This window comes from Telopea speciosissima, chromosome 5 (genome assembly GCF_018873765.1).
Source record: "Telopea speciosissima isolate NSW1024214 ecotype Mountain lineage chromosome 5, Tspe_v1, whole genome shotgun sequence".
Lineage (NCBI taxonomy): Eukaryota > Viridiplantae > Streptophyta > Magnoliopsida > Proteales > Proteaceae > Telopea > Telopea speciosissima.
Genome location: NC_057920.1, coordinates 808,812 through 821,361, shown reverse-complemented (window position 1 = coordinate 821,361; position 12,550 = coordinate 808,812). Strand labels below are relative to the sequence as shown.

General features: G+C 39.8%; 1 protein-coding gene across 2 annotated transcripts in view; it reads right to left on the bottom strand.

The window, feature by feature from the left end:
• LOC122661925 (V-type proton ATPase subunit a2-like) overlaps positions 1-12,550 on the bottom strand; it is a 33,488-nt gene that overhangs the window by 3,610 nt on the left and 17,328 nt on the right. For both annotated transcript variants that reach the window (XR_006332939.1, XM_043857442.1), the window contains exons 10-11: positions 12,254-12,402; positions 2,489-2,642 (exon numbers count right to left, since the gene is read on the bottom strand). Coding sequence is in view for 1 of the 2 variants with exons in the window: in XM_043857442.1 (XP_043713377.1) it covers positions 2,489-2,642; positions 12,254-12,402 (303 nt within the window). In the remaining variant the exon portion in view is untranslated. The remainder of the gene's footprint in view (positions 1-2,488; positions 2,643-12,253; positions 12,403-12,550) is intronic.

Genomic DNA, 12,550 nt, shown 5'->3' with positions numbered 1-12,550 from the left:
CTGGAAAAGGTTCAAGGGCAAAAAGCTGGGACAGAGGTAAAATTACTCTATGAATAGGAAGAAAACCAAACAAAATCTGTGCAGAACATGCATGGAGAAATATAAGATTGCCAAAATGCCAAGGTTCAGACTTTGCATAAAAGTGATCATGTAACACTAAGGAAGAACTTAAATTACACTGAATTTTGTATTAGAACACTGTCACAAGCAAGCGCAATTGCATTGAAGTCATCAACAAAGCTCAATTGGGCAAATGGACATTGAGATTCAGGGAGAAAAGAAATTGATGCAACAATCGGAAAATGCAGTATTGGATGGGATAGTAATCCAGTCAGTAGTGTGTGCGAGCATTATCTCTTTAACCCCCGCTCTCTCCCCCACTTTCCCCCTTTCTCCCTCTCCCCTTCCCCCCCCCCTCCCCCTCCCCCTCCCCCTCCCCCTCTCTTTTCTCCCTTGGATTGGATTGTGTAATCTGTATTCCCTCCTCTAGTTGTATTGGCTAGCCTACTGGTACTGGGTTGCCTGGGTAATGCAAAGACAAGTCCAAATGAGGATAAAAGATTATGAATATAGGACATGAGATTTTCTGAGGTTTATCCCTCTTCTTCATCCTCAAGGGAACCATATCCGTTGTCCAGCAAAGTTGATACAGAGTTCTCAAGTTCAAGAGTGACCTTTTGTATGCGTGGGATGGTGAATAACTTGGTTAGCAAGAAAATTTTTCTTATGAATAATCGCATCCGATGACTGGTAAATGGTCGATAAATCAACATTAACAGTGGCACGGCTGCTTTCCTAGAGCATTTAACCAAATGTACATGGTGATGCGCAGGGCTAAGTGCAAAAGGTTTGTATTCCAAGTTGGATGATGCCTTTAGCAAGTTGTTACGTGTACTAGGGAAAGGGGGGAGATTGGATTTTGGCGGGGGGGGGGGGGGGTTGGGGTGCATTCACAGGGAAGATCTTCACATTCCTTTCAGGTCAAAATGGGTGCTATATTTCATAGTCATTCTGAGTCTACCTTAATGTGGTTGCCTGTCGTAGCCACCTAAATAAGTTTTGGGATTTCACACAAAGGGGCAGCAATGAGAGAAAAAGAGATGGTGAGAGAAGAATTTTGGTATATTCATTTTTTTCGCCGAATTTTGTCAAATTTTCTGACACAATCACCCTCAAGTACCTTAATCATAGTTTTTTAGAAAATAAGACCTAAATAATAGTCCATTTGGACTGTTCCCCAACCCGCTGACCCCTCTTCAGTGCTCGCTGATGGGACTTCTATATCCCTATGGCTGGATCCCTGGTATCCCCTAGGAATCCTCTACAATATCATTGGTGCTTGATCGGTTTACTCCTCTGACATACCTAAATCTGCTCCTCTCCACATCATCTCCCTAGGATACTGGACCCCCCCTCCCCTTTCCCCCCTTGTCTCACCCAGGTTTGGGCGTCTCTCTCCCCCCTCCACTAATGGGGTTTTTAGCTCTTCCTCAGCTTGGGAATTTGTCAGACACCATGCCCCCCCATCCCTTGGTCCAATATTGTCTGGTTCAAAGGCCACATCCCCCACCATAGCTTTAACGTTTGGAGAACCCTTAACCTTTGCCTCCCCACAATCATTTCTCCTCCACCACTACATCCCTGTCTCCCCCTCTTGTGTTCTTTGTTGGAATGGTATTGAGGACATCAACCACCTTTTTTTCTCTCTTGCCCTTTAGCCCTCTCTATCTGGAAGAAAGCCTTGGCACTGTAATAGGAGACCCCTTCCATTCGCCAGGGAGTGGCTTTGGTTAGGTAAGGGTTTTTTCGGGTAGTACAATCAGTGATACCGCCGGCAAGCTTGTGTTTGGGGCTGCTATATCTCACATTTGGATGGAGCAGAACCTCAGAAGAATGACCTCCAATTCTCACTATATTGACATGATTTGGAAAGCCATCTTCTTCGATGTTAGCTCTAAACTCCACATGATTCCCCATAGATCTCTTGTTGATACCCCAAGGAACAGGCATATTGTTGTATCCCGAGGAGCTTTGTATAGCTTCCTCCCCCCCCCCTTTCTTTTCCCCTTTATGGGATTTTGGTAATGAATTTTTATTCACCAAGAAAAAAAATTTCCTTAAACATCAAGGACATGAGAGTAATTTACCCTCCTAAGAACAACTCAACCAACTTTCAGCTATAGTTATTACTACAACCTAAACAATGTCAAACTACAAAATTCGTTAGCATGTAAACAAAGAAACAAGTGATGTTATCAGCTAACAGAAGCATTTAGCCAAGGTCCTTCAAGGCAGAAGGCTTAGCAGGACTGAGATACATAGACAGAGGATCTACGACATCACCCAACCATAATGTGGGCCACAATTAATGCAATCAGAAACAAAAACAATTGAATATAATATTTTTTTTGCACATAACCAGAAATGACACCGCAATCACCGGGTTTATAGTCTACTAAGTACTAACAAGGAGTTTAATGATGATTACCTGACCAGAAAATTTCTTTTCTCTGAATATAAAGAACAATGATGCAAGGAACAAACTTATACCATGTCCCCAATCACCAAACATGACTGCAAACAGAAACGGGAATGTGATAATAGTAAATAAACCAGGATTTGCTTCTTGATATTTGGCCACCCTGCAAGGACAAGAAACAATAGGCTAAGTAATCCAGTCAAGATTCCTTTTTTAACAAAATTCCATAGTAAATAAAGAAGTACGATATCCAAACCACATAAACAACAACAACTCCTCAACTCAGCCTTATCCCAACTAAATGAGGTCGGCTACATGGATCTTTTTCTCCAATCAGCTCTATTCAAAGCTATACTTGTTACTAGTCTTAAGCTATGCATGTCTTTCCTCATTTCTTCTCCTAGAGTCATTTTAGGCCTATCCCTGTTTTTTTTAGCTATTTCAATCTGAATAAAATCACCCCTCCGTTCTGGAGCATTCCAAGGCTGCCATTGCACGTCTCTGCCACCTCAAACTATATTCTCGCAACTTATCATGTATCAGAGCTACTCCTAAATAGATCTATGCAGTATGTATAACACCAGTGATGTTCCCAAAATGTGTGCTTGATTGCAGTCTAAAAGATACAACATAAGGAGTGCATATGTACATACTGCATTTCCCTAATACAGAGTTTCATTCCAGGTGGAACAAATGGAAGTATAGACCTTCATACTAAAAAGCCAGATATATAGTTTAACCAGCTAGCATAGTACCATTTTCACTGAGATGCACTCATAGCAATTCATATCTAATCACGTCTAGATGAAAGGAGCCATTTCTAGCATTAACAAATGCCAATTGAAAAAAAACAAAAGTTCCCTTCCAAAAGTTGTAAACAAAACATGGACGATTGATCCTTACCATGTAAAATAAAACAACTTTTTCTTCTGGTCATCTCTCTGATACAATCTACTTGATATCTCTCATAAACATAATTAGCAAGTAACATAAACCAGTTGCTAAAATATTACTCCTTCCATCCCACAATGATTCAACCCAGGGTTCAAAAACCCTGATTATAGATCGCTACGGGCCCACCCAAGTGCTAAAAGGCTCAACAATTAAAGGTAATGGCAATTTATAATTTCTAGAATAATTCAGGACCCCTTTTAAAAGGTAAACAGACAGTGGGACTGAAATGTGATCAGAATTGAAGAAATAGGCCAATCTGGAATCACGTATTAATAGTAGGGGCAAAACATAAAGAATTCAGAATTTGGAGGGTTACTTGGTAAATAACAAGAGTTGAGTCTTTAGCAAGGATGGAGAACTCGGTGCTGACACTGGTTTTGACCACCCAAAAACCGAGATTGTCTCGGTTTCGACCATATCTCAGTCGAAACCTAGTACTTTTTCCAAGCTAACTCAAACCTTGTTTCGATGCCCAAAAGTTGTTTTTTTTGCCCCGATTCTTGTTGTGCTGCCTATTTTTGACATTTTGAACCCAATCCATGCATAGGTTTCACATAGAGAACACTCGAAATAATACTTGTGGTCTTGACCCAAATTTGATAGTGTATATTGTTCTTGGACATGGTATCGAATAAGGTTTGACCGGAACATAACTCCTTCAATATATCGAAAGCTTTCAAACAAATCCAATATTGTTTAAATCTGATTTATATTGAAGGAATTATGTTCCGGTCAAACTTAATCTGGTGTGCGCGAATGCTGTTTAAAATCGCTCTGAATGGAAATAAATTTAGACATGAAAATAAATGAATATTTTACCTTTCTTTTGGTTTTTAGTAATGTTTTAACATATTAAGATTTATGGAAATTTTAGATTTGAGAAAAAAAAAACCCAGCATTTAAAAGTTAAAAATTGCACCAACCGCCGAAAATCCGGTTTTTGTTCTTGAATTAAGGAGTTGACTTTTTATCCTTTTAGAATTTTATTTTTTTACTATTTTATTGGATTCAAATAGGGGGTATTTGCTTATCTTAAGATACTTGGCAAAAATAAGTGTCTGTCCTGGTTTCTGACATTAATAAGTGCATGGCTTGGTTTCAAGTCAAGTTTCCTCAAGTTTCGATGTGGATAAGTGAATTTATATAGGTGTTCAGGTTGACACTTGCAAAATTACCGAAATATGGTCGAAACCAATCGAAACTTGATATTTTTTAAACTCCCCCAAGATTTCGTCTTGGTCAACTGCGACACCGAGATTTTGTCCATGGTCTTTGGTAACAAATAAGAGTCTTCTTCTACCTTGTGTTACAGCAATGGGTTATGATAACCAGCACTCATATGAACTGAGAGGAAACCCTCATCCAGGTTCTGATTACCCTGAAATACTAGGGAAAGGTTGCCAACTTAATGACCACTTCAAACAGTAAGTGAAGAAAGAGAATTCAAGGCCTGAAACTGAACCTAGCAGAAGAGGGGATACCAGGTTTGGTTCCAGGTTCCTGGATCACAACAGGGAAAGTTTTAGGGGATGGTACACAAGTGGTAGAGTCACCCTAGACTGACAAACCAAGTCCTGGAATATTAGAGAAAAAAAAAGAAGAAAGAATTAGAGGACTCAATCCATAATTGACTGTTAGTTCGCCAGAACAGAGTATAGTTGATATAGCTTCAAAACTCAAACGGGGAAGGAAATAGAAGGAAGAACAAAAGAAACAGGTAGGACCATAGAAGGAGAAGGGAGGAACTCACCTGAGAGAAGAATCTCAGATCCGAACCTAGAAGGAAGAGAGAGGAAAGAGGGCAGTAGCACACCACACTCACACCATGATTAGCCAATCTCAGTTTCAATTCAATATTCCATTCTATTCAATCTCTATCAACTATCAAGTATCAACTGCTTACATATAGAGACTATGAAACATAACTCCAAGAAGGAAACTAAACAAACTAGGAAACTATAAACAACTCCTATGTAGCTCTCTCCAATATCAAAAAAATTGCAATTACAAAAATAACCCTAAGAAACATATAAATCCCCTACCAACCTTTACTATACCAAAAGCTTGGCTGGTTTCGGTTTCGCCTCGGTCTGGGTTACCAAAGCAGGTCATATCGGTCCAGCCATGATATGCCCCCTTTGAAAAATTCCCAAGTTTAAGGAGTGGTTAAAGCATTAAATACCGTCATTTTTTCAGCATGGCCCTTCCATTACTTATCTAGGCTCTCTTCAAGTCGGGTAATAACTCAAGGTGCTAATCAATGCAAGAGCATAAAAACAGAAGACTTAATAAAAGCTAATTACTACAGGGAATACAGGACAGCCCAAAAAAAATGTGAAGGACTGTCTTTATGGGATGCAGGGGAGTATAAAAGAACCGAAAAGGGAAAAATAATTAATCAAAGCACTCATCTGGTGTGATGACTGTTAAGAGATCCCACCTGGGAACCCATCATACACATTCCATCAAGAGTACCAAATATAGAAGGCTAGAATAAGCTAGTCATCCAGCTTTTTATTTTAAATTATTAAATTTCTAACAGTTTCAGTCTGTGGAGGTACTTTGGAGTTTGGATCATAGTCAAAAGATTTAAGTTTCATAAACTCTATACATCTTTGGTCTATTTTATTTTATTTTTTTGTCTTTCATTTGCTTCCAACAAGGCGCCAAATTGTCATAGGGACCATTTTGGGCATTTAATTACAACTCTTTTTTTGGTCTAAGATTACAAAATCCTAAGGGTGAATTTTTTAGTAAGGCAAGGCTCCAGATGCATGGGAAACCCTATTATAAGGTTTTGCAATTGTTCATGTAACAAAACCCCAATAATGTATTTATAATAGCAAACAAATAAAGAGTTGTAAACCTTGTACAAAACTAAGACCAAATCAGACTTAAACAAGAGAACAAAAACTAACAGCTAAGACAAACTACTACATCACGATAGGGATACTCCCCCTATCATGAGTAGTCTTTAACACTTCCCATCAAGCTGGAGTATACATATCTATCAAAAGACTCCAGCTTGGAACAACAAGAATAGATATTAAAAGCAGCACCAGCCTTACAAAGAGAGATTCATTCTGGTAGCAATATCAACTCAAGCATACCTGTTGACGGTGCTCCTTGGATGGTAAAAACCCGCACCCTTGACAGTGCTCCTTGGATGGTTGGATCCAAACCTATCTTCCCCCGCAAATGGAGCCCCCATGTTCAGCTCCACAAGGTCGACCTCAGTACCATTCCTTTGTGGATTACCCTTCCTGGCCTTCCCCTACATCAAGAATGCCTAAGTCGCTTAGGCTCTGTTCTTGGCTTCCTGCTTTACACTGACACTCGTACCTTGAAGATGGACCGTCTCTCATATGCTCGGAATTGTGTGGATGTCTCCGCTGATCGTCCTCCGCCTTCGTCCATCTCCATCGTGGAAGAGGATGGCTTCAGTTTTGAGCAGCCAATTAAATATGCCTAGATTCCACCCCATTGCAATCTCTGCAAGGTCTTTGGGCATCCTTCGAAGGACTGTGCTGCTAAAGCTCCCCTCTCCACAGCTTGGGAACTTCATCTGTTCAAGCTGCTCCCCCGACTATTCCTGCTGGTTCTCGCTCTTGTTCTCATTCTGAACAATATCCTGGTTTGACTCACCCCAGCGCCCTTCCAGCTCCATCTAGCCTCTCCAGATCGCCTAGTCGAGGAAGAAGACCTGCTCGCAGACTCAACCGCCGCTATCTTCGTGACCCCTTTGCCTCTGGCTCCCCCACAGGCAAGGTGGCGACCCAGCCATCAATTCCCGAGGCCCCTCTGGCCTGCGTTTCAAAGGCCCCTCTGACCTGCGATTCTGAGGCCCCTTTGGCCTGCAAAGTTCCTGATGCCATCGTTCTGTCACCGTCAGCCTCCTTGACAACTGAGATGATCCTTTTGAGTTATGTGGTTCCCATTGGAGAGAAAGCTCTTCCACTGCCAGCTCTGCTAGGGCCCTGACGCTGACTCTGTTGCCAAGCGAAATAGCACTTTTGAAGTTTGGAGGATCCGCTGATTCCTCTTCTTCCCTTGGTGAGTTGGATAGTTGGTCGCAGAGTTCTCAGGCTTCTCCTATCTCTGTCCCTGTAGTGGCTCAAACTCGATCAGTCCCCAGTAACCTTTCTTTCACAAGGCCCTCCTCTCCTGCGCGAAAGCTAGATAACCCTTTTCCCAACCCTTTACCTTCTTACTACCGTAATCCTCCCCATTCCGTTAGACATCCTCCCCTTTTGCCTTCCCCTTTACCCCTTTTACCCCCCTTTTACCTAACCCCCCTTCAAAAGTCGCCCAACCTTTTAACCTTGGTCCTCTTTCCTCAAATGACTTTCTCTGGAGCCACTATCTGTGACACTGTTGGAAAGCTCGTATTGGCTCCGCTATCTATCACATTTGGATGGCAAGGAATCTAAGGAGATGGACCTCCAACTCTCGATCTTTTGATTCGATTTAGAAAGCCATCTCTTTCGATGTCTCCTCTAAGCTCAGCTTCATCCCTAATAGGTCCTTTTTTGATACCCCAAGGAACAGGCACATTGTTATTTCCTGGGGTCTTGGTACTTCTCTTTTGCAGCCCACCACCTCTACGTAGGTTGGCTTGTGGCTTTGCCCCCCCTCTCTCTCTCTCTCTCTCTCTCTCCCCCCTATTCTCTTTTGTATATCCCCTCCCTCCCCCCTTTTTCCCCCACCCCCTCCTGAGGTTTGGTAATAGAATCTATTCACCAAAAAAAGACTCAAGCACACCAATCATTAGCAACATCAGTAGATAAAAATCTTCGTGTCAAATAAATCCAAAGAGAAACAAGCAAAACAAGCAGCAGAGAATACCGACCGCAATCCAAAATATTCTATCAGCAACAACATCATAAGCCCTTCTCAAATAAGGTAGGTAGTAAGTAGTAATCTTCACAAAGAAGACAAATAAAAGTGCAAATATCGATGCACTTAGGAGCCTTAAATAGAGGTCACAGATAAAAATTGCAGCATAGGTTGCTGCAAACCAAGGGAAAGTGCAATATAGGTTACTGCGAACAAATTAACAGCATAAGGTTGTTGGGAACCAAGTAGTAGCATCAGGTTAATGGGGACCAAATAACTCAGCATTAGGTCGTTGGAAACCAGACAACATAAGGTTGCTGTGAACTAAATAGCACAAGGTTGTTGTGGACCACTAATAAATTGCATTGTTGTTGAATACCATAAATAACTATCTTCATATAATCTTCAATCTCCTCCTCAAGTGTAGCATTACATGTGAACAAATAATTCAGAGGATGCAATAAAGAATATTCCACCATCATAGGGCAGCAATAACCATCATCACAAAGGATGAGCATCACATAAATCCCATAATCAAGAACAGCGGCAAATAAGATCCAAATAAAATAATCTCCAATCTCCCCCCTGGTAGTAAATAAAATACCAGATAGGACAGATTTAAACAAATCTGAGCAAATAATCTCCAATAATAACAACAACAGAATAGTGGCTTTGCAAATAAAGACCCAACATTCAATAAACAAAGAGCAACATCCACATCCAATATAATATAAACAATGTGCAGCAACAGCATCACTCCATGCAAGTACCTATCTGACAGAAAAAAAACTTACAACCCCAAATTGATGCAATCTAGGGGTCCGAGACCCCTAAATTTGGTCATTATGGGTCCACCAAAGTGATAAAATTTCAAATATATAGGACTAATGGTAATTTGGTAAATTCTGGCAACATTTTAGGACCCTTTGATACAAATTCAAAACCTGGGTCAATCAAATTTGGCCTCGTTTATGGGCCCACTCAAGTGTGCAATAGCAATAGCAATAGCCTAATATTTGAGAATAATGGCAATTCTGTAAATAAACTAAAGTTGCAAAGGAGGAATGAAAATTCGGTAAATAACCAGAATTATAAAGGGTTACTTTGGAAGGTGGATGTAGGTTAGGAGTTAGGACAACTATTTTTTTCTATTTTTTGTATGGGGACAGAGTTGGAAGCAAATGTAAGTGATGGACAGACTGGACTTAACAAGAAATGCAAGGGTATTTATGGTATAACAAGATAAAGCCCTCTTTAAGAAACAAATTGATTGAGGCTTCCTTCTACCTCAATAAGCAACAACCAGTGGCGGAAACCAGAATTGAAGGAGATGAGAGAAATACCTCAAGGAGCCTCAAGGGTAAACTTGTGGCGGAAACCAGTGGCATATTATGAGGGTAACGTATGGCCAAAGGGTAATCTAGGAAGCAAAATAAATTTATGGGACATAAGGGAATAAGAGATAAAAGAAGGGGTATACGTGCAAAGTGATAAATTATAAGATTGCAATAAAAAAAAATAAAGATCATGACTGTCTTTAACCTAGACCGCCACACAACCCAGAAACCCATTCTCACGATAGAATCATGAACCAAGGCAGGGTTTCTTCCTTCGGCAATCATGCAGTGGAAACTAGAGGCGGTGATCTGAACCAGCACCATGAAAAGGGCGACAGCATTCCACTTCTTAATACAGATATCAAGTAAAATCGGGTACTGGTTACAGCTCCAATACCATGTAACAAAACCAAATAGAAAACGAACCAGAATCTATGAAGAGAAGAGAGGATGTGCTGAACCACGATAGACTCAGCTTACCTACCATGGACTGCCTATACTGTATTTATAATAGCAAACAAATAAAGAGTCGTAAACCTTGTACAAGACTAAGACCTAATCAGACTTAAACAGGGAAACTAAAGTTGAGTTTTATGTTGTAGATGTAAGTGATAGAAGGAGAGGAAGTTGAAGGAGAGAGAGGGAAGAAGGAGGAGAAGAAGAAGACAAGAGAGAAGGAGCGAGAAGACTTCGGTTGTAATTGTTGTGTGTTTGAGATGATTCTCTCCACACCTATATTACTCCACTAACAACCCTAAACATATTACATCCAACCCCTCTAGGGAGGTAAAAGGTAAAAAGGTAAAAGAAGAGAAATTACAATATAAGGGAACTAGATAAAGTCCAGTTCCTAAAGTACTCCTAGAACATAAATTCTAGTAACTCTAACAACTAAAACTAACAGCTAAGACTAACTACTACATCACGATAGGGACACCCCCCCCCCTATTGTGAGTAGTTTTTTAACCGTTCACTTTCAAAACTTGATGCTGGTTCTGATCCTACAACAAAATTTCTTTGAATGTGAGATGCATTTTACTACTTAAAGGCTATATTTGTTTTCGTTTTCTTTTCTAATTCTTAATATTCTCATTTATTTTAATATTATTTCTAATTTCTCAGCAACTTAAAAACTGCATATGAAGATCATGAGAAAAGATACCATGGGAGCATCAAACCATCCTGTACACTCTCATACTCTATGATGGTAAAATCCATATTCATCCTTTACAAGCAGAATTCAAATCATACATCCAAGACAAAGAATAATCATCAGACATGGCCACATAGCCAGTGGAACAATTGATGCAGATAAAACACAATTGAGCTTATTTTAATGGAAATAAGTTTTGGATTGGGTTATGTATGTGTTGGGCCTCTGAACCAATGTGTTTCCATTGTAATGGGGCCCACTTTAATGTGCCTATAATATGGGTAGAGGCTAGGCCTATGAAATTAGTCAAGTATCGTTATTTCTTTATTTTAATTGTTATTAAGGGTTTTAGTTAGGATGGATTAGGATTCTATAAGTTAAATCTGGTTTTAAGTCATTTTCCTTCACTATTTTAGTTTCCTAGTCAATTTATGTTACATTATTAGTTAAGGATTGGTTTAGTCCTTTCCATTTTAGTGTTTGAATCTGTTTTGAGTCTTTTATATAAGTTTGTAAGGGGTACAGCCCTGTACACGAATTTCTAAGATGTCTTTTTGCTGCTCTTTTCTTTGGGACTCAGAATCTGGTTGCGCGATTCAACTATTATATTGGTAAGACTCCAATACTGCTGGTGGGATCCAGCAAGGCTGGGTGAGAAGCCTGGTCTTATGCTTCTTTCGATTCTTCTTTTCTTCTCTTCTCAAATCCTTCCATCGATTCAAGTAACATAACTTTTCTTTCATTCATATCTTTTAGTTGTCGAATCTGTTACTGGTTAATGGTCTCAAATTGCTATCCTCTTGTTTAACCGTCCATTAATGTTCCGTTCAGATCTTTTCATAAAACCCAGTTTTCCTTCAAGTTTTTGAATTTCTATTCCGACAAGGAATTTCTTGAAACTCAAACTTTAACCATTGAAATTCAAAATCTGATTTCACATTAGGCTTTTGGTTTTTGTTCTAAAGTTCTGCTACTGTTTTGAACTTAAAATCCAATTTTTAAACTGATTTCCAGAAATCCTCCTCACTAGGATTTTCTGAATTCTTCAGTTTTGTGGCTTATCTTTCAGATCTGATTTCTGTTATCTGTTATAGTTTCAAGCCACTGTTTATGCATCAAATCAGTTCATAGTTACTGCTGTCTTCCTAAGTATACTGGTTTGGATTGCTAATCTGAGTTCTGTTTCTAGAATCCAACCCCCAGTAGGACTATCCCAAAACTTCAGATCCGTCCATCAGATTTGATCCAGAATTTGGGAAGTTATTCTTCTCCATTATCCAGACCTTCGACCAGAATATTAGCCCATTCTGATTCTTGGATTAACTGTTATTCAATTTCTTCTGAAATGTCACCGCGATTCTGGTTTTCAACTGAGTTTCTAACCCTAATCTTTTAGGCTTCTAGAAACCCATCCACAATATTATGTACAGTAAGTTTGATTCCTTTTACATACCAAGAATATTGATAAAGTGAACTTATCTCAGAAAAACTCACCCATATGCATCAACAATTGTTTGAAAAGCTGAAGTGAATTTGTTTGTCCGAAAATATGTAGGCGGTGATTCCTTCGTATGCAAAACCTGGAATATTGCTCCAACTTGTGAGTTGCTCTCCGATGAAGCCCGATGCAACGCATCCTGAATCTGCAGAAATCAAGCGTAGACTTGTTCAGTGAGAACCTCTGCACAAAATACAGCGTTTATATCTGGCCTAAGAAGGATTAATAATTTTGAGCCAAACGTCCATAGCATCAAAAGAGGAATGTAAAAAAATAAAGGAGCCACAAGGTTT